The 22,496-nt window shown below is 40.5% G+C and overlaps 1 protein-coding gene across 2 annotated transcripts in view; it reads left to right on the top strand.

Annotated features, from left to right (window-relative positions):
* Positions 1-22,496, top strand: part of ARID5B (AT-rich interaction domain 5B) — a 115,154-nt gene that overhangs the window by 37,686 nt on the left and 54,972 nt on the right. For both annotated transcript variants that reach the window (XM_066191678.1, XM_066191677.1), the window contains one exon: positions 9,307-9,537. In XM_066191678.1, the coding sequence (XP_066047775.1) occupies positions 9,307-9,537 (231 nt within the window). The remainder of the gene's footprint in view (positions 1-9,306; positions 9,538-22,496) is intronic.

The following is a 22,496-nucleotide window of genomic DNA, read 5'->3' on the forward strand; positions in this document are numbered from 1 at the left end:
ATACAGAGCCAGATACTGCTTGTGTGTAGTAAATTGTAAACAGTAGATAATGCCGTTTTTATGTGTAATAAATACCCTGCAAGAATTAACGGGGTTGTTACTTCATTAAGGGTTTCAAAGAGGGCATAAACGTCAAAAGCAGAGCTCGACTGTTTAAATCACTGGACCGTTTCCACCCTCCACCCCTCGTGTCACAGCTCTGGGACCAGCAGCTTCTGCCGCTGCTATTTCGAGGAGGGCGCAGTTCCTCCGAATTTCCAGAATGATAATGAAAGAGCCCCGTGTGAGACACCAAAATAAGGCTTTTGACTCATACTTCTGGGTGCAGTGGAAAATGAAGGCGGTTGATTCTGCCGCAAGGAAGAGGTGATGAATCAGTCCCTTATAAGTAGGGCTTCGTTTCCTTGTCTGTCATTTACGTTTGAATGGTGTGCAGAGGTGAAAGAGAGAGGAGATGACAGAAGACCCGGTTAGTCTGATATTAAACCCAGAAACTCAGTTTAGCTCTCAGTGACTTTACGCTTCTTTTCAGTTTTTCACGCCACACAAGTATGGATTTGTCGTGGGCCTCTTCAGCACAGGAGACAAATAACAGACCATGAGATTAAAATTCATCAGTCCAGAGAATATCTTGAGGAAGAAATGGTTCAGTCCTGAGCACTGGGTTGGGGAATCTGTTACATCTTTGAGCTCATTGTTCCAATGGTTAATTATCACTGCTGTAAAAATGTGTGCCCCTCTCTTGCCAGGGGCTCTAGTTGAGTGTTTCTCCGCCAGAGTAGAGTTTTTCTTTCTCCACTATTTTCTCTCTACAGTGCTACATGTAGGAAAGAGGGACCGAGACACATGATCACAGAAATAGTAATAATAATACAGAGGATGAGAAGGTGTTGTAGGGAAAGTTAGTGGATGTGAGGCGGTGACCTGCCCCCTCCCCCCCACAGAGGTACTGTAGGGAACGTATGACTTCAACCTCAGCTGTAGTACTTGCATTCATAGCTTAACCCCCATGCTCAAGTATTTGCAGGATCAGGCTTTATGTGTAAGTACTGAAGTGTAGTTCAGTGGTATGTTGGATGCTGTTCAGAGATTGCTGAAAACAGTGCATTAAATAGCACTTTGAATTGCAAAGTGCTGGTTCCGTTTTGTCTGTGAGAATGATAACACTTATTATCTGATTGTTCCCTGTGCAAATCTCACCTCAGGAAAAAATTAAATTATGTTTGAATTCAGCTAAAGCAAAGTATATCATTATTTTCTTTCGTTATTAAAAGGGATTTTTACTGTTTGTTTGTTAAAACTGAAGCAGCTGCCATGTTAGAGCCTTAGATGATGTAAAAGCAAATACAGAGGCAGAGCCATTTACAGTACAATTGGCTTGTTTAATGTGATTTAATTCCTCTTGTTGGCTTCGTCATATTACCAAATTATGTTTGCAGCTCCCCTCCCCTTTTTAATTCTTTCTTCTTTTTGTTATCAGCAGAATTGAAGCTTCTTATCAGTAACCACGACAACCAGGATAAATACTTGTTTTAAAGCTGATGCACATTCAACCTGAATGGTCTGCATGACCCAGAACATTCAAGAGGACAGGCAGCATGTGCTCCCCTCTACAGCCAATCTCCCCCTTCCCCCCATCTCCATCTGCTTTAGAAAGCTAATAGGGCAGTTTAAAAACCTTTTATAGCAGAGTGGTTTTCTGTAGCCATCCACGGCTGTTTGGACGTGGGCTGGCCCATGCTCATGACCTGAGGAGTAAGGAGAGAAGGAAATTTTGGGAGGCAGGGAGGCAATTTCGCAGCCACATCCCCAGCGTCGGCTTGCTTTTCTTGGGTTCCTCCAGCTGTTGTCATGGCAGTCACCTGCCCTCGGTGGGAGGGTGACCTGCTGCTCTGCAGACCCTTCGTGAAGGGGAAGATAATCCTGGCTGGGCAGCAGCTGAACAGAATGAAGGAGTGACTGGAATTGTGTGGGACAGGGAAGATGGTTGTGGTAGAGAGAAGCCTCAGCACAGAGCCACCCGGTCAATGCCGCATCTCTGGTGGAGGCAGGCAGGCTGGCTGGGGTGACCAGAGACAGTCACTTCCCTTTTTAAGAAACTTAGGGATCTCTCACTTAGCCAGAAATTTCCCAACAAGAATTTCTGCCCAGCCTCTTTGCTCTCCCGTTGCACTCTAAATTGCTTGATGCTGTAGAATAAATCCTTTAAGCTCTCTCTGTCTCAGTTTCTCTCTCTGTGTAATGGGGATAATAATTTTTACTCATCTCCATAAAGCAGTTTGAGGCCTGTGGATGGAAGGGTTATATAAAAGCTGGAAGTGATGAGTGTCAGTCACTCTTCTTTTGAGTTTAGAAACACCTCATAAGGTTTATGAGGCACTTCCTAAGGTGCAGGAGGATCCTGGGAGTGCAAGGTTGGAGCTGCAGTTACGAGGCGCTGAATACAGGATTAGGGTCTGAAAAAGGATATAGAATACCTGGTTTGGAAACTTTTTCATATTTAATTTTTTTTGTCTTCTTCAAAGATTGGATTTAGGGTTTGAATTTTGAGTGATTTAGCGAGGTAAATATTAAGGAATATTTGATTATATGTCATCAATCAACATATTTGAGTTTGTCCCCATTTAGTAGGAGTAGAACAACTCTGATCCAAATAACCGAGTGTGAAATGTTTTTCAGCCATGTGCTTTAAGTATTAGATGATGCTGTCTTTTTTTCTTTTTTTTAATGATTGTATTGCTGTTCAGTTGAACAGTAGTTTCAATTTCCAGTAGATTTGTAAGTATTCTCTTTCTTTCAAATGTTAAACTAAGCTTAGGAATTCTTTGAAAGGCTGATGCTCTGCTGGCACTGTGACAGAAAACGGAGGGCCGGGGAAGTGGCATGAAATTCTGAGAATTAGCTCTGTCTCCTCCTTAAAAGGGGAGAAATATCTGACACATGCAGAAAGGCCGTACTTTTTATTCTCAGTATTGGCAGAAATGACTTTTGTCTTTTGATCAGTTTAAAAGCAGAATCAGGCAGGCAAACGTCCATGTCAGAATTACAGGCAACTTGTTAACACCATCATTATCTGGTAAACATAAATGTAATCACTGTGTTCTATCCTGCAACACATTGCCTTTGTTCTTGATTGCATTAGCATTCAAATGGAGGGGGGTTCTCAAAGCAAGGATGAGTAGCGTGGGTCCTGCCGACAAAGAGGTATCCCCGTTGTGTCAATAATTTACCCAAATTTATTTAAAACCAAAACCGCAGATTTCCTGTCCCATCTCATGTGGCTAAATCATTACTGTATTTGCATTTATCTGTGAGAGAAATACGATTCTTAGATTAATATTTTTAGGTCTTGTGATTAATTAGGCAGCTGAGGCATACCAAGTGTCTTTACTAGAGTGAATAAAGACCGTGGGAATGAGAAGGCAGAGGGGATTGGAAGAGCTGTGTTTGAGAAGTCTTTCCTAAGCCCTGGAGAGAGGGTGGGTCGGTGTGCTAGAGCATGCTTTGTGACGATGATGCAGCTACCTGAACTCAGCTGTTGCTCCTAGTCCACAGCAGATTCCCTCTGTGGGGTGTGGATTCCTGCTGTGGTTCTTAGCCTTGTGTCTGTGCAAAGAATTCAGTGCGAGAGGTGGTCAGGCCGGGGCCAGGGATAATCCTCCATGAAGGTTATTTCACTGGGAGAGGTATTCTTTCCTGCGCAGGAGTCCCCAGAGGTGTAGGTGATGACTGACATTGCTGCTTGGCCACCTGCAGTTATCTTGGAAGTTTGGAGGTGTTTGGCAGGTGACAGCTGGATTATGATATGGGAAGGTGTTCTCATTGCATCGCTCCTCTTAAAGATTCCTCTTAAAGATTTTGAGGTCATAAAGATGCAGTTTCTTATTCCTCTTCGTGGTTATTCTTTCACTGTTCCACTGTTTCTGTTGCTTTTGGACCTTTTGAGAGATTCAGGGGTTTTGGGTAGTTGTGTGCTAAGTTCATTTCTGTCTGCTGAAAACAGTGCTCTCTTTCTTTGGGTTTTTATTAGAACAGGCAGCTCTGAGCCTGTTTGACCTGCAGATACTGGTTTTGAAGGGTGAGCTACACATCTTTGCTTCATCTGCACCTATGTTCTTCTGCCTATACTGCAGAAAGTCATTGCCAGAGGAGTAGAACAAGAGCAGGAGAACTAGATCTTAACAGCTGGAGGGTCCTGGGAGGTCAGTGAACACGCTGCCCTGCAATAGTCAGGAGACGTCCCGTGGCAGGGGTCAGAGCCGTGTTTGTTGAGCACTGCACCACTCCCTCCAGACACCCAGATGCATGCTCCATTACCTCTGTATCGCCTGCATATTGATGATAATGGTCAAAGCCATGCATACAAGCAATGATAAACTAATTATGATATGTGAACCCTCTGGGAGACCCCCTTAGTAACGGAGCGTTATGAAAGAAGGCAGAGCAGCGAGGGCACCGTGTGGGAGAGGAGGCTGATGGACAGAACCCTACAACTTCCTTCATTTTCTCTCTGTATTCCAGATAGCTCCCTTGCTCAATTTGCTACCCACACACCAAAGCGTTGTCCCATTTTATCTGGTTCCCCTGATACTTCCATTGCTTATCTTACGAAGATCTGTGTCAACATTTATCAAAACAAATGGCAAGCCTGGGACCTTTTAAGTAGTTTTTTTAGTTAATAAAACCAATCTTCTACTTCTGTTATGTTAAAAGTACATTATCTTTTTATTACAAACTCTCTACAGCTCTGTCTGTTTTCCTTCTTGGCAATTTCATGACTGCTCCACTTGATTGCTGTATGGAGAATTACAAAATCATTAAGGGTGGGGTTTTACCAGCTGACTTACAGTACAAGCCATTTCTCAAAATAACCACAACAGTGCAATACTGATGTGTAATTTACGTCACAGTATGTTTTTATGAAATACTTTGTGGCTTATTCATTTAGATCTAGAACTGAATATCTCTTCTTTTGCTTTTTAATCAAGCCTCCTGCTTTTTTCTTTTTCTTTTTCTTTTTCTTTTTTTTTTTTTTTTTTTTGTACTTTTTAATATTTTCCACTCTGAGGCTTGGCTTGCCTCCAACTTACCAGCTACATGGAGGAGGAAAAAAATTGATTTTTTTTTTTTCCTTTGCCTGCAGTTTAACTGCAAGTGTGTTTCCCCTTTGATGTATACATTTGTGTTAACTGCCTCAGAAGAAATGGTAGATGTATGGTAGAATATATTGCACAAAGGTAGAGCAGAGAATTGATAAGAGACGTAAAAGTTTGCAATTTCAAACCATACCCAGCAAGTGTTTGTGTTTAGCCTCCTGTGCTGGTACATTTCCTTTTTAAAAATTACTTTCTGCATAATGTCTTGTAATTAGAACAGGAAATCATTGAGTAACTGTAAGAAGAAAAAGAGCACTTAAACTGAAAAGAAATTTACCTTCTGAGAAATGATATTCACCTTCTTTTTTTTCCCTTTAAGTTTTTTTTTTCTTCCCTTCACGTTACTGAGTTGTTAATGATAGTAACAGATGTACAGACCCTTATCTGATCATTGTTCTGCTTGTGTTTTCGGGGGGGCGGGGTGGGGGGACGACAAAAAAGTCATTTTCAGTAATACAAAAAATGAATGGACAGAAAATGGGAAAAGCCTAATTACAAAAAAAAAAATATTCTGTGTCACAACAGAATAGCAATTAAATTGAAACTTCAATATAATTATCAATAACAGTCGAGCCTGGAAGGGTGCCAGGCGCGTAAAGTTGGTACTCAGCCTTTATGTGGTTGCTAGGAGGACGGCAAAAAGTATAAAGCTTAGAGAAAGGAATGTCTAATGTAATAAAGTAGCAGAAGGTAGCATAAATCATTGTGAGAGCAGTTCATATTGACATTATTTTACTTAAATTGGGTTGAAACTAGACATTTAGTCTTACAGGAGGCACGAATTCATATTTCTTCTGCAAGAATAACTCTGTGCTTCTGGGAAGGAGTGGAGTGTGCTTTCATAGCACCAGCCTCATACATATTTGGAATCTTTTAAGCAAAAATCTTAAAATGTTTGTTTCTGTTGGCATCCAAATGCATTTGCACTAATACGATTAAAAGAACTAAAGGGCAAAATACTTGGCAGCTTTTCCAGTTGAGGTAATTAGGTACAGGAAGGAACATGCATAGTTTTTCCATCAAGCTCTATAAAATCCTGGTGTGAAGGTCTTTTTAAAGAGAAATAATGCTTACTGATGTTGAGGGTAGATTATGGCAGTTAGCAATAACATTATAGGCTGATGTTTTTGAAACAGGCAAACAAAAAGCATGTTACATTTTTTTTTCCTCTGCTCTCTCTGGAAATAATTCTGGCTCTAGATGGATTTGTTAGGAATTTGTCCTTTTAACAGGCCTTTTTTTTTTTTTTTCTTTTGGGGCATTTAATTGTCTTGCCTTACATATTAAAAATGGTTGTGCTGATTTGAAAAGTCAGTTCTTGCATAGATTCATTGTGTTTGGCATTTCATGCATCTCTTACTTACAAAGACAAATTGAAGAACATGTAATCCAACATAAATGCCAGGCTGTGCCAAATCCCAGCTCTCTTTACCCCTTACAAAGGGAACTGTTGGATTACAGCTCTGGAGATAGCAGGCAGTGCTCGGAAGGAAGGCAGTGTGGAACCTTGCTTCCTAATTACAGTTTCTCTGTTTTCAGCCTTGAAATACAAAAATAAATTAAAAGTTGACGTCGGAGGGGGTTATTAAACCACACAATTATGATATAAGCATAGGATTAGAGTAATTTCAGTTGAGCCTCACAGGCGGAATACTGTAGGTATTATCTTTTACCATGTTCTGTCTGTTGAAGCTAAAATGAAACTCAGAAATACAGCATCTTGGTTTCCTAATATCTCAGCTGTGTGTTTTTAGAAGGCTTGTTGTTTTTCTTAATTTTAGTGGAATGTGATCCGCATTTTGAACTTTGCTTCTCCTAAGAGTAAACTCTTTCTGTTCATATTTCTGAAAAACACTTACAATATTCACTAAGTCCACCATTAAATGGCATGTGTGAGATTTTGATAAAAGCAAATAATAGTTCTTCTTCGGGCTTGCATTTTATTAGGGATTGGTCTGCTTTGATTTCTCTTTTCTCATGTGGGCGTGGTTGAGGAAAAAATCTTTGTTCCAGGAACACTGTGTTTGTCTTTCACTAAACAAATTTTCAGTTTATTCAGCCTTTGTTCATTCTTAGACATATCTATTGAGCCTGGAGTAAAAAAGGAAAGGAAACAAATGCATCACAAAGTACTCATTGGAATTGCACAAGCATGTAGGAAAGTGATCCTGTAAAAATTACTTGGTTTTAATTTATGCCAGGGGGTTTGAGTTAAGTCATCAGTTGTCAGGGGTACAAAGTTTGTGTAGTTCTGCGCAGGGACTTGCAGCACATTTGTCTAGAAACTAATGGTTTACTACAAAGGCACGTGGGACATACATTTATATACACCCTGTTTAAAAAGCTGACCACATCCTGGCATAAGAAAAGTGCTGTCAGATCGACAGATTCAGCTCACCGCTATCTACACAAAGGTATAAAGTAGTAATAACCGTCAAACAGGCGTCCGTGAAACTCTCGAAGGAGCTAAAGGACGGATCATGTGCTTGTTAATTCCTAGAACAGTTTTCCTGATCTGATTTTTAGAGTTTCCTAATAAAGAAGAGAGAGCCTTATTCCCAGGAGCAGTTGGCTCAGTCATGCTGTTGTGTAGGCTTATGGGATACTTGTTGAAACAAAGAAAGGCATGACCACACAGTTATTGACCAAAAGAGGTTTCAGGGCCATCAGTTTTATTTTCTTAGAAAAGTAATGTCAGTGCTGTTTACTAAAATGTATTGCTCTTGCTTTGTTCTTTTCTTTTTTTTTTTTAATACCAAATAGTTTTATCTCCTCACCTATGTCAAGATAGTGGTGAGAGTTCTGAGTTTCAAAAAGTGATGACTTTTAGGAGCTGTGCTAGCAAAGACGGTGCTTCGCAAGTCCATCTGTCATGTTGATTTTTTTTTACAGCAGTGCATTCATCTGCAGTGATGACATTCTAGGTGATAGATCTGCTTCCAGAGACTTCTTAAAATTTAGCCTTTTATGTGTCAACGTTTCCATTGCCTTGCTTGAATCTAGATGAGTTGTGCCATCATATTTAGTTGGGGAGAACTGATCTGAATTTTCTTTCAATGTCTGATGTGATTTTTACTTTAGGAGTAAGAATGATGATTTCAGTATTGGCAATGGGATTGAATAGTAGACCTTTTGTTTCTGGCAGAAGAAGTAGCTGAGTTATTCACTAATCAGAGTACAGCAGAAAACGTAAAGTGAATGCTGTTGCTTTGTCTTCATTGACATGCCTGGAAAGCCATGTTCTGTTACCTACCTGAGGAGATAAATGAGCAGAAAAAGAGGTGCTGTTGAGTACTGGCTGCATAACTGCAAATGAGTCATTGCTCATGTTTGTATCCCTAGCTGAATTTTTTTCTTCCCCCTCTCTCTTAGGTTTCCTTCTGGTTATATGACGACACTTGATTGTGATCTTTCAAAATCTGCTACCTTCATATGTGATATCATCTAAACCATAAAGGAATGGAAAGCTCTGAGGTCTAGATTGCTTTACATTTTGAGCCCAGCAGCACAAGCTGTTTGAAAATTCATTTGCATGTTGTGCTCTGTAGGACTTTCATTGAGTCCTGCTGTATTTGCAGTTGATGTGAAGAAAGTTACTTCCACCTCTTGGGGTTTAGCAACAGTGACCAGGTCGGATCAGCCCACCTCCCCTGACCCAGAGGTCCTTTGGTAGTTACCAGTACCAGGTGCTTCCAAGGAGAGGTAATAGCTATGTGCTCTGAGGCTTGTATATTATTATTTTTAAAAGATGTTAACTGATGTAAACATGAGTGTAGTAAAGGTATATGGGGAACTGAGTAAATATTACAGATAGTGTTTCTATTGAAGCAGCCAAATTGGCAAAGTATGGAGAACACTTTGATTCAGGCCCTTGGCCAACTTCTGCAGAGCAGTGTTTTCTTGCTCATCCAGGTAGTCCTTGGTAGTAAGCATGGGAAAACTGAACAGAAAGGCAGGAAATAACCTATTTTAATAAACTTCCTTTAAATCTCTGGTTTTAACCTTTCTTTCCAGACTGTGCTATAAAAGTTGCATCTTCAGAAAAGATGAACTTACTTCGGAACAATGAATTCTTCTGAAATACTTAAGTTACAGTTCTTGGTTTGTATTTTTCTGATATACTTAGAGTATTTTTTTTCTGTTCTTCCAGGTGAGGATGATGAAGATTCAAACCTTTTAATTCTCAGCTACCCGCAGTACTGTCGATACCGTTCCATGCTAAAGCGCATTCAGGACAAGCCCTCTTCAATACTGACAGACCAGTTTGTTTTAGCCCTTGGAGGCATTGCAATAACAAGCAAGAACCCTCAGATCTTCTACTGTCGGGATACATTTGATCATCCTACCCTAATAGAAAACGAAAGTATATGTGATGAGTTTGGTAAGTCCCAATACAGCTATTTTCTTCTTACAAGTAAAGACGTTTTTCTTCTTTTAAGTGTCCACTGATTTCCAAAGGGAAGATGTGATTTCTTTGAAGTGAACTAATGCTGTTTATGATTGAAATGTTCAGTACCAAATATGGTCTTTCTTCTTTAAAACTGAAGGCTTCTAGCCGCTGGTGATCTCAGTGTTGTAACTTGAGTTCACAATCAAAGATAATGTTTCGTGGGTAGAGTGTAGCACAGTGACTTGGTCTGAGTGACACAATGGCTTGCCTGGGTTTGAAGTTCATCTACCTTAACCATTCCCCTATGGCCTGTCTTCCAGAAGCTTTACAGTGTGTGTTAGTTCTTTGAAGCCACTGTTGGTGCAGTATGCTAAAAAATGCAAAATAGGAGAGAGTCGTGGCACAGCCCATTGCTGTTGCAGAGCACTTGTCAGCTGTGCTCCCGGGGCCTGTGTGAGTGTCAGCTGTAGCTGGTGTGTTTCTGGTCATCAGAATGGAGCATTTGGAATGTGGGCTTGTTCAACATGAGCTTTGCCACTGCCAGGAGCTTCATTTTATGAGCACAGAGGTGCTTCTGGGAGGTGACCTCTTAATTCAAAAGGCACAGAGAATACTCTGGAGCTCTGAAGGAGTATCACAGCCCTTTACAGCTGGGGGAAAGGACTGCAAGATTTGACACCTGATAGCAACCTGGTGATTTCACACAGGGTTTTTTTGGTGTAAGATCATCCCAATGACAGCAGATGTGCTTTGAATATGTGGCGCAACGTGTGTTGTGTGGACACCCAGTAATGGGTCCAGTGTAGTTTCTTTAGCAGTGTCCGGAATTAAATTTTATCCCCCGTAGATGGATGAGTTCTGTGGCTAATGCTTGCAAAGTCTGCATGGTGGTGAGTGCACCTTTGCTTGCAAGGCCCCCACATCTCTGCAAGGAAGCTCCTGTGGTGTCTTAAAAAAAAACAAACTCTGCTGCTACCCTTAAAGATTTAGTAATGAGAATCAGAGGGAATGTTTCAGATGGGAGAGTCATCTACCTGTTTTTCTGAACTCTAGCACACTGGCTTTGAGCTTGGTGCCCAGCTCAGGCATTGTTGTGTCGGCAGAGAAGCCCTGACTCATCCGGTGGCATTGGGGCATTTTGTAAGGAAGTGTTCCTCTGCTGCTGTGCCACTCCATTCCCAAAAGGCAGACAAGATCCTTCCTCACATGGTGTTGTCACTGGAGCACATGACTGCTGGGAGTAGTTTTAGTTTTGTGCTGTCAAGATTTTTCAGAATCAGGCCCAAACTGTCAAGTCTGCTCACGCTCACACAAAACATTACAGGCTTTGAATGAACTATGAATAAAAGTGTTGGTTGTTCTTAGGGGGTGGTGAAAAAAATATATTAAATGCCCTGGAAGTTTGGTCTAATGACACAATAGTATCGTGTTGGTTTTTATTTACTCTGAGCTCAAGCTCAGAATATAAAGTTCAGTTGTAATTGACTCTCCTTTTTATATGGGAAAGGTTATTTTAGGCTTGAAGGCGTTTCATGAGCCTACCATCTGCTTTCTGTGGAGTATTTTATTCAGGGTCATTCCTTGATTGCAGGTTTGTTGAAATAGTTGGATCCATAATGCAAGTGTATCATGGAATATTAGTAATAGATGAATCAAAGAGATGTGGAGTGATGCAGAAACTACGCTTAGTGAACCATAGCAAGTGCTTTGTTCAGCCTCTGAAAGCAAAGTATGCCATTCTCTTGACCTTTGTGAGGCAATTATCTCATTATCAACCAGAGCCACAGAAATCTTAGCCATAGAAATTAATAATCTGTATTTAAAATTTAGTTTGGTTTAAAAAGCAGATTTTTAAAAAATCCCTATTAAAAAAAAAAGGAACCACAAAAATCCCCAAAAAACACTGTTTAAAAGTAATTATTATGAAAATAGTGATGTAAAACTTGCAGGCCCTGCTGTTTTAAGAAGGAAAAACTGGCCAGTGTGTGGTTCCATATCTGTATTGCAAAATGTGTGGTGTCAATTGGGCTACCTATAGTGAAGACAACAGGCAAAGTACTGGTTAATCCTTTTCTTTGCTGGCAGGACAATAAAATGTGCAACGCTTCATTATACAAACAGTTTACATTGATACCGTGTAGATTGATGTCACATGTGGAAAGTGATGACTGCTAAGGCTAAACAGAGGCAGGGTGGTACAGTAGATAAATAGATTACTCTAAGGCACTGGTATTTATCAGTCAAATCTGAGGGGATACCAGGTTACAAAAATGGTGACTAAAATTCTGAAAAGGTGTCCATAAGGAGATCCAGACACGTTTAATTTGAAGGATTTGTCTCTCTCTTACCTTGCAAATGAAGTAAGTGTGCAGAAGGAACAAGATAGGAGTGTAAATATCACCGTTTTTACCTGAAATTCTCCTGACTCTAAAGCAAATACAAAATTTGGGAAAGGCATTCTGCTGATGTCTTTATGTGGGAGGCTCTGGAACGCTGGTTTCTCATGGACATGTGAAGTCTTCTACAGAATTATTGCTTCTGAGGCAAGTCTTACACATTCTCTGTATGTTGGAGTATTTTGCAGCAGATACAGCACATCACAAATGAGGCACCAGAAACACCTTTACAAGGAACTCCCAGGATGTAAGCTGTTGTCCTTGCTAGGCAGTTTTAATTTTCCAGACCAAAATGTTTTTCCTGGAAATACTCTCTCTACTTTCGTTATAAATTTATACCAAAAAAAACCCCCAAAATTGTTGAGCTCTTACTTGTTCTCATAGTCCTTCCCTCTTTTCCCTCTTCTGTAGGGTTTAACAGAAATAAATCAAGTAGGAAGTGAGGAAGAGGAATTAAGTTTTGTTGACAATAAATAATGTTTTGGTGTGGGACTTTTTAAAGCAGAATATGTAGTAGATGCTGTCTGTGAGCTCCCGCAGGTATGGCCAGAAGGGATGCAGCAAGGCTTTGGGCAGTCCTTTGTGGATGTTCTGTGTTTCCGTAGAGCCTCTGGGAGGCTCAGGCTGTGCTAAGCTTCCCCTCCAGCTCCAGCTTGGGCTGCCACAGGTGCTGCCAACACCGCAGCCACCTGTGCTTGCCTCCGCCCTGCGTGTCCACTGCTGCATGGCACGTGCCCAGGTGCTTTGGACAGGAACATTTTGGACTAGTTTCCTTGCACAGTCCTCTTCTGGTTCTCCTCTGGTTTGGTTCAGTGTGCCACAGCATCCCATCTAGGAGGCTGCTGCAGAATGGGCTCAGCAGCTGGAAGGCTGAAACATTTGTAGGTATTCCTTTGCAGCCTGCCACAGAAGGACTTGCTCTACATTTACAGAGACTGCTGTGAGTGGGAAGCCTCCTGCTCCCGTTCTTGTTGATATAACCACTGATTAGTTAATCCAACTGCCTTGGAGGGTTCCCCTCCAGAATGCAAATAGGCTCAAGAGCTTGCTTCTGTTCAGAAAGCCAAAGCCACGAACCTTGCCTGGATGTCTTGATAGCCTGAGTTCCTGGCTATGACCGCAGTCAAACTGCACACGTATCCCTCTCCTGAAATAAGAGCAATTAGAGGTCCTCACCAGCATGAAGCAGTCCAGGTGGATAATGAAATGAATGTGAGCAATGAAAATGAACAATTCATTTCTCTTCAACTCGAGACATTTTTCAAAATCTTTTTCATTTATCAGCCTCTGGGGTTACTGTTACTGAATAACTTTTGTAAATGCATATCATTTACTGGCATCTGCTGTGTGGTCATACGCGCTGCGAGAGAGAAGGAATGAAAAAATGAGGTTTCTGATAATTTTCATTATAGACCGAAGTGATCTAGCTGGAGGCAAAGCTGCCTGTGAGTGTTCAGGAGGTGTATCTGAAAGTCACTGGGCATAAATCAATGTCCACTTGTTGCTAGAGCAGCACAAGTGGGTCCTCTGGGTTTGCTTGTCCTAAAACGGTGACTTCGGTTGCCAGGCTTGTGCCAGCTCCATGGCATGGTGTGGCTTCCAGGGCACATCAATGAGCCAGGATCCTTCTGTCATCCGGCTGTGGTCTGGATGATGGTGAGTTTCAGCTCCATCAGCTTCACCAGGTAAAAATCTCCCACAGAAGGATTTATCATGGTGCTTTGCCAGATAAATGTTAAAAATCCTGTCTGCTAAAGATGAATCTGTGAGGATGGTCTTGCACTTTTTTATAAAAAAAAAAAGAAAAAAATAGTAAGAGAAAACTGAATACCTTATTTCTTTTCAATTTTCAAAATCGGTTTGGTAAATTTTAAATCAATCTGGATTATTTTTACAGCATGTTGGGTCCAGTATGCCATTGAACAATCTATTTGGTCCCTGGAGTACTGTAAACACATGTTCATGCCCAAAAGAAGGTTTTGGGTTTGCATGTAAAACCCAAATTTTTTATGAAACATTTCATACCAAAAAGTGAGAGAACTACAACTTACTGTGGTAAAATTACAAATTTTTCTCTGAAAAATTAACCGTCTTCATTTGGCCATAACATGAGCAATGCACAGGGGAACTGCTCATTGGAAAAAAAAATGTGCAAAAGGGCATTGCAGGCCCCACTTATCTCCTCTCCCCATCCCCCAAACCAAACTTAAAGATATATTGCTTGCTAGGGGAAAAGTTATCTACATTAAAATGCAAACCTCAAAACCTTCAACAGCTCATCTCTCCCTGTAAAACAATGAAGAAGGCAGTTTGTCTCATTTCCAGGGCTGGCAGGGAGTGGTTGGGAACGAGGGGTGACTTTACCAGTCCTCCCAGCTGCTGGAGTTTCTGAGCCAGCAGTTTCAGAAAGACTTACCCTCCTTGTCATTGGCCAGGGAAGCCATGGAGGAGCAGCATTATGAAGGAGAAAGGACTTTTTAGGGATGGGTCGTGCCAGAAAAATTGAGTGGCATGAAAGCTGGTGACTTCAGGGTATAGAGTTGTACCATTATTCTTGGTATAGCTGGAATTTGGTCTTTGCTCTCATTATGCGGCTTAGTTTACAGAAGTTTGTGACTCACAGATAAAATCAGTTGTTTAGGGGAAAAACATAACAAAATAAAACCTTGGCAGGGAATGAGTCTTTAAAACAAACAAACAAAAAAAGACGGAAGAATGTTTTCAGTCTAAATGAAATACAGTTTTCCTGTTGGTGACTTATTTTATGTGTGTGAGTCAAAGAGTCAAAGTTGGCTTTTCTTTTTAAACTAGCTCCAGTGCAAAAATTGCACTTGGGTGACTGGGTATTTTTTAAAAGTTAAGTATCAGCATTATTGCTGTTGTTTGTTTTGGCTACCTGCAGGATCATTGGTATCTGTGAAATTCAGAAAAACCTGAAGTTTGCATATGGATGCTTTGGCCTTCTTTGTTTTAATACAGATCTGGTATTAAAGTGGGGTTGGTGTTAGTGCTCCTCTGCAAAGACTGGAATATTTAAGCCATTTAGAACTGCAATAGGAGGAATATGGAGACTTTTTATTAACATGGATACCGGGAGCTCCTTAGATGGAGCTTTACGGTGGCATCTCCAACAGTCTGAAGAATATGTAAATTTTTCCCAAGGTCTTGGGCAGGGTGGCTTAGCAAAATATTTCAAATTTTAGGTCTCTGAAAACAAAAACAGGACATAGCTGGAGGGGAAGTAGTGATTAATGCATAATAGTGCTATATACAATATAGATAAATGTACATTTCCTCTTCCCTCCCACCCCACCTCTGCAAACACAAGCTTTTAGCTTGAGAAAATGAATCTGGAAATGTTCTGGATTCTGGTCAGATTTCCTTCTTATTTTGTTAATTCAACTGTAGAGCAAGATATTAATGATCCCCAGATGTTGTTTATAATGATTGATTTTTCAGTTGTGAAAAAATACTTGGAGGTTTTTTTAAAAACAATTGATATTTTCTAGTGTGCTTTGCAGCGTTTGAATAAAATGTCTGAAGGCAGAGCTGTTTATGTGCCCAACATAATTGCTTCTGTTAAGTGATTTCTTCATTCTTAACATTTTTAGCTCTAATTGCTTTTCCCCCATACATCTAAAAATAAATATTTGCAAGTTTTGCATTCTGTCACTCATTGAAATGCATAAAATATTTGTATACTCAAAGCAGAAAAGCACTGATAAGGGGTCACATTCTGCCTTCCTTAGTGGCGTAAATCCAGCATAACTCTATGCACTTCTGTGGCTGTTACTCAAGATTTTCACCAGTTAACCAAAGACAGAATCTCACCCAATGTTAACAGCAAGCTGTTAAGTGAACATAAGTAATGTGTAGTAAAGTAAGATAAAATACTTTCCTGTCTGCAAGAACTTCAGTGGAAACAAATGTTGTTAGCTTCTACTCCTTTCTGGTTTTTAGTGCATTTTGACTAACAATCGTAGTTTTAACCAGGATAAATAGTAAGATAGATTATTTTTCACTATATAATCAGAACTCCTGGATGGAGAACACTGATTTGATTTGGGTGGCATGTTCCTGCTGCCCTCAGGAAGGCAGCAGATGTTGAGTGAAAGGGCAGGTACTGCTTGAAAAGCTTCTTCTGCCCATTCCTGGGCCCCAGCGTCCCGTCTCAGCCAGGGCTGCTCATGGCTGTCAGCTCTGCACAGAGGAGCAGGGGAGCTGCCCAACAGAACTGCTCCCATGGGAGCACTTGGGAGTTTGGTGTGGCTCCTTACTTCTTCAGGTGCCCTTGGGTAGCTGACTCGGAGACTGGGGGCTTATGCCACGTGCCTGCAGTGACTGTGTGGGGCCACGACCCATCTGCTTGAGAAGCATCAGGGTTGTGAACCCTGGGGTGCCCAGTGTGACCTGGGCTGGGGTAGCTCTGGATTTGGGGCTCTCACTGGACGGGGGGTGAGAGATCCTCTCCAGAGAGTGCCGGTGGCAGAGTCAAGGGCCTGGGTGTGCCCAGGACTTCTGAATTTTTTAGCTTAGTGACTGTGTGATATTATTTGGGGGTTTTTATATTTTACCAGACGGAGTTCAGCAGAGAATTAATGTGTAGTTCCAGCAATTGCAAGTGAGCTGCTCTTCCGTGCCTGATAAATGTAACCCATAGCATGTGTTTTGTCATCTATTACACATGCATCTGCTTTATAGGTGTCCCTTCAATAAATGATTGTAGATGTACATTATTAATTCCTTCTATGTAAGATTTCCCCTTGATGGCTGCTTTTACGATTTAGCTACCAAAATCATGTTTTGTGATCACAGCAAAAAGTAAGCTGGGCTGTATTCATAATATTTGTGAGCCGTGTTCATCATAGGTAGTCTCATTTCTGGAGCCATCTCTTTTGCCTCGTGTGCCTTCATTAGCACATCCCCTGGTCTGCATGCCTCCCTTGGACCAGCAGGCCTGCTCAGACTCTGGAGCTGTGTCTCAGACCTCTGGGCCCACTGGCAGCCCAAGCCTCATGAGCAGCATCCCTGAGGTGTCGGGGCTCAGCAGTGGCAGTGAGCAAGGGAGACCTTCGTGGCCAGGGAAGGGCCCCCATTCCCGTACAATGGAAAAGTGAAGTGGTTTGTGTCAGAATATGGTCACATTCTTCTGATTAAACCCACTCAAAAAAGACAACATTGTAATATTTTCCAATGACTGTTTATCATGAATTACGTCAGCCTTAGTTTAAATTGCTCTTATTTCTCCTTAATGCTTCTTGGTGCCTGCATAATTTACAGCATTGGCAGCTGTGGGACTATGAAATAACCTTTCACAACCACCATGCAATAGTAAAGAACATGAAGTTTTTGTTGTTAATTATTATGGGACTCCTTTAACTTTTTTACAAAGTGACATAAAATATTGTTGAGGTATTTATGGTTAAAGCTACTTCTACGTGGATCTATTTTGTTTCTGGCTAGTTCTTAACTAAAGCAGTCATTTGTGGTTATTATGCCTAGGGAAATATTATGTCAGAACTGGTTTAACAGTATTATTATGTATCACATGTCATATATTACATGTCAGCACTTGAGGCTGTCTTTCAATAAAAACAAATGTAATTTTAGTTAATGGTCTTTTAGGTATAGGCCATTTGTAAACTTACCTGAGTTCATTTGAAGGTATACTAAAAATCTTTGTTGTCCAAGAGCGCACTTGGGTAATTTCATTTTGGCTTGAGACGGAATTTCCAAAATATTTATCATCATTTCAATCAGAGGGTGCTGCCTCTAAAAAGCAAATAGTTTCCCAATACCAGGGTTAACGTACACATTTGAAGGAGCTGTAACTGTTACTCATTACTTTGTTTACTTTTCCCCCCTTTGGAGCTCAGGCTTCCCAGGTTCCCTACTGGTGAGGCTGATAGGAGTATCCCGGGCAACTAAGCCACCTAATGATGATACTTGACTGTGCTGCTTAAATGAATAGCTTATACCTTCTACATAATCCCTGGGTAAAGGGGGGGAGCGAAATCAGAGGTTGAAGGTGAGTTTCAGGTTTCCTTGAAGTTGCATTTCAAATCTGCAAAGTGCAAACTTACACAAAGTAAACTTCGAATTAATGTGTCGTTTCCCTTGGTTCCAAATACTATGATATTTTCCAGTACTTACTTATTTGAAGCAAGAAATGAAGCATATAGGGTGTGCCAGAAAGTTTACACAAAGAATGAAAACACATAAATGACTCATGAGAACTTTTTCTGTGGTTCTTTTTTTTGTTGCTGTTGTTCTTAATGTGTAATTATTTAATTACTGGTAGGCAAAAAGAAAAGAAAAAATAATACCATTATTTCTCTCTCTCCTCCTCCCCCCCAAAAATCTATGCTTGAGCACCATAAAAATGATCAAAGCCTATATTTGTCTCTAGTTGCATTTTCCTCCATGAGATTGCTGGTTTTGGTGACTCTGTTGTAAGAAACTGAAACTCTGCTGGACAAAAAAATTCAGTTTCTGTCCTCCCATAAATACTTGGACCAAAGAAGAGGCAAACACGAAACTGAAAAGGCAAGCAAAGAGCAGCGTGAGGATTTTGTGTGTTGCTAAGGTGAAATTTAATAAGGGGAACATAAAACGGAGCTAAACTTGCCTGGATGCCATGAGATTTTTTAATATTAGGCAGCATGCTTGATTTCCCTGGAAGTGAGTGAGCAATCTGAATTTAGAGTTGTTTGGCAGGGGGAGGGGGAGTTTCGTTCTGTTTTTCATTCAGAGGCATTTCACGAGCCGATTGCGTGTGAAAGGGGAATCTATCATTATGTAAGAATGTAACAAACTTTTCCATTTAATGAATGAATATTAGGTATTTCAGGAGCTCATAAAGGATGGTAAAAGAGAGAGACTGAGCTGACGTTTGAGAGATTTTAATAAAGATTGAAGTTAGTAGTGAAAAGGTCAAAGTGCCATTTGTTGAGCCCCTGCTTCTGGCATGGTTTCAAAGCTTGCAGTGCAGACTGGGGGGCTGTGATGTGTGTTAATGAACAGTTGTGGCACTTAACTGAGATCATGGGTTGGTCACATGAATATATATAAAAGATATGAGTGAACAGTTTCCCCCTTTTTGCAGCAGTTTGGCTCTTGGAAGGACTAAACAATTAAAAGAAATGTTTGAAATGCTTGAACACCACATTAAGTCCCCTAGTCTGTAAGGAAAATGAGCTATGAATAATAGAATACTGCTCTAGTTAAATATAGTTATTCAGAATTGTTTTTAGCTACAGATGTTATGCCATTTTAGAAACTTAGACTAAATAATGTCAGATCTTGTTTGCTTTTTTAGTATGTTATTCATTTATTGGGAAATTCAAAATTTAAAACAGCTGGGAAAGGGTTTGGTGCTCACTAAGTAATGTTTAAAATGTGTACATTTCAGACTTACTCTTACAGGGCTGTTTAGAAATGACTGAATTGTATATTATAGTTATAAAGTTCTGTAAACATGCTCTACCATGTAGATGACAGGGAAACATGAAATGGGAAAATGAGATAATTCTGGAGCCGAATTTTGTGCGTTACAGACTTGATAAAATAGCAAATGGCTTTCTCAGTTTAAATAATTTGTAACTTTCCAGGAATGTTCATGGATGTTATGAACAATATGTCTAAAATAGCAGCAGAAAATAATGTTCATTCTCCTTTAATTCTCCCTTTGATGTTTATGTCAAAACGAAGGAGTTAATTTATCTAAGAGTTTCACTGCATGAGTTGGACTGTACAAAACCAATCATGTAGAAATAATAGACTACCACTGGAAGTGCTGTACTATTGCAGTTTTAATAGCTCTTCAGTTCTGCTCAACAATTAGTCCATACATTTTATAGCTGTGTATTTAAGAAATTGGCACACTCAGCAAAATCACAGTAATTGGGAGATGATGTAATGTAGGGAGAAATCAGAGTAAGAAAATTAATTGAAAAATAGTGTTTTGTTCAGGTTTGGGTTTGTTTTCTTTTAAAATTTTAAACACTGCAGTAGTAATTGCTGGTGGGTGAGACTTCCACAGAATTTAAATTCCACATGGCTGGGATTTTGTGAATTTGCTTCTAAATCAAATTGCAAAAGAGGCAAAATAGGTCATTAAAATTCTTGCTATAGTTTTCTCTCTCTGAAATCAAGTGAGGGCGTTGAGGGGGATCCAGAGCAGGGCTTTTTTTTTCCTCTATTGACAATAGTGCTGTTTAAGTTCTCATTACCTGTCAGCATCTTTGTAAACCTGATCAAAGGGATCAAGGGCAATTAGCTTATCATTTACACAAATAGCTTAAGAGACCTCAGCAGTCCCTTTTTGCGTATATCCATAGCCAGTGAATGCTGGTAGTTTCTTCCTAGGATGTTTTTTTTATGCATAAGCCCTGAAAGTGAAGGCAAATTTTAATAATAGAAGTGGTGTGGATTTTTTTGTGTACGTTTATGATTGGCAAATATTACTTTTTAGTGATTTTTTTAGTTGATACATTGCCCATGGTGGGCCAATGGTGACTGAAGCAGTGATAGTTCACATCTCAGCTGAAGTTTGGGCCTCGGTAGTGGATACAGGTGTATCTTGGTCTTTTTAGTGATCTGACAGCATTTCCATGTTCTTCAGGGCTGTTGTGTTGGTTGTAATGGCATAAATTACTTGGGGGTAATGATACCAATTGACTGGAGTAGGAGAGCAGACCTGCTTCTTGGATTAATAAGCAGAGAACAGAGAGAAGAAATAGAGAGGTGTTACTACTCCTGCCTCTAATGCTAGAGGAAATCATTATCAACCCCCTAAGAGCTAGCGTTTTTGGTTAATCAGTCAGATGATGATGGCTTGCTGCAAAGAGGGTGGTACATTTTCATGGAATAACTGCACTACTAATACTCTAATGTATTACTCTGAACTACGGGCTTGTAGAGCAACATGGAAGAGCAGGAAGAGAGGGTTTTTTCCCTACTTTTGTCTTTGGACCGGATTCTGATGCCTGTTCTTTACATATTCAAATACTGGACAGGGTTAAGGAAGGGCCCAAAAAGCAGTTCATGGGACAGAAAACTTGGTTCTTAGTGAAGGACTGAAGAATGTCACTACAGTTAGTGCACAGAGGAGAAGACTAAGGGGCCCAATCAGTCTGTTAGTACTTCAACAAGGAGGAGACCTGTGGCACTAGAGGTCTCTGTAATTTGGCAGACAGACACGTAGCAAGAATCCATGCTTCAAAGTGGAAGCAGATAAATTAATGCTGAAACTAAGGCACAATTACTTAGCAGTGAGGGGTAACTAACCATGGTAACAACTTAGCTAGGAGTAGCATAGATTCTTTGTTACTTGAATCCTTTAAATCAAGACTGCTTTGCAAAAGACAGGACCCTTACTCAAAGAAGAGATACTGTCTTCATCCAGTAGTCACTCAGCTGTATAGGCAGTGTCTGCAGAAGGTAAACGAGGTGCTAATATCCTCCTAATTCCTTCTGGCCTTAAAAACTGTAACTTTATTAATATATGTAATTTATAACATCAGGCCCAGTAAAGGCTAGCCTGTGCAGGATCTTGTGTCCATTATACAATAAAACAAACCTTAAAAGAATTTTCTTGCACTCTTAATTAAACAAGGAAGACTTTTGCTTCTGTTCTGTGGACAGGAGAATGAGGAAGAGGCTTATGGAGGAAATACTGTATGTTAGGAGCTAAACATCAGTGTCTTCACTGGTCCACGCTGGTGCCTCTTGGTAGCCTATGTCTCCTCTTTGTTCTCCTCACCTGTCTGAACCCACCATGAGCAGTTGCCTGTCTCAGGGCACCGACTGGGCAGTGTGCTCCTGTGCTCTGATCTCTGGGGTATGATCAGTCCCTGCTCTCTTCAGGAGATCAGCTCAGGGAGAATTTCAGGGCCATTTTAGGCCACTTTTAGTAACTTTTGCAAAGGGCAAAGGGCTGTCTCCTCAGGTGAAGAATGGAAAACGTAACTCAGTACCACATCATCTAAATGTGTGGCAACACACTGCAAGATCATCTGCAGACTTAAAATATCTACTTCATGAGTCTTCTCCGATGGGTCTTTCACAGACATCTCTGGTGACCTTAACTTTGTAATAGCTTTAAAGAGATGTTAATTAAAAAGAAGGTGTTAGAAACGAAACAAGTGGATAGTAGAAGAGAATGAATTTGTTTGAAATCAGCAGTTTCAGGTCATAGAAAGGCTAAGAGAATATGTGAAAACGTTTATGGTGATCATCCTGCTAACATAAGTGATATTCACTGACACTGCTGCTGCTTCGACAGAGAGGTACTGTGCATCACCGTCCTGTTTCGCTCTGGATTTGCAACTGTAGTGGAAGCTGAACTCCCAGTGAAAAACAGCTGTTTGCTGTGGGGTGGCATTGTTTACTTTAAGTAGGTGTTGACGATTCTACTTCTCACTTCCCTGATTAAGTAAGTCCCTTCAGCTTCAAGTCTTACAAACCTCAGCCTACCCGAGTTGAGCCTGTGTCCCATTACGAACTTTCACAGAGGTAGAGCACAAGTTTGAAAAACGGAAAAGGTTGTTCTCA

Source organism: Chamaea fasciata, unplaced genomic scaffold (assembly GCF_029207755.1).
Source record: "Chamaea fasciata isolate MVZ Bird 193981 ecotype frontalis unplaced genomic scaffold, bChaFas1.0.hap1 SCAF_9, whole genome shotgun sequence".
Classification (NCBI taxonomy): domain Eukaryota; kingdom Metazoa; phylum Chordata; class Aves; order Passeriformes; family Sylviidae; genus Chamaea; species Chamaea fasciata.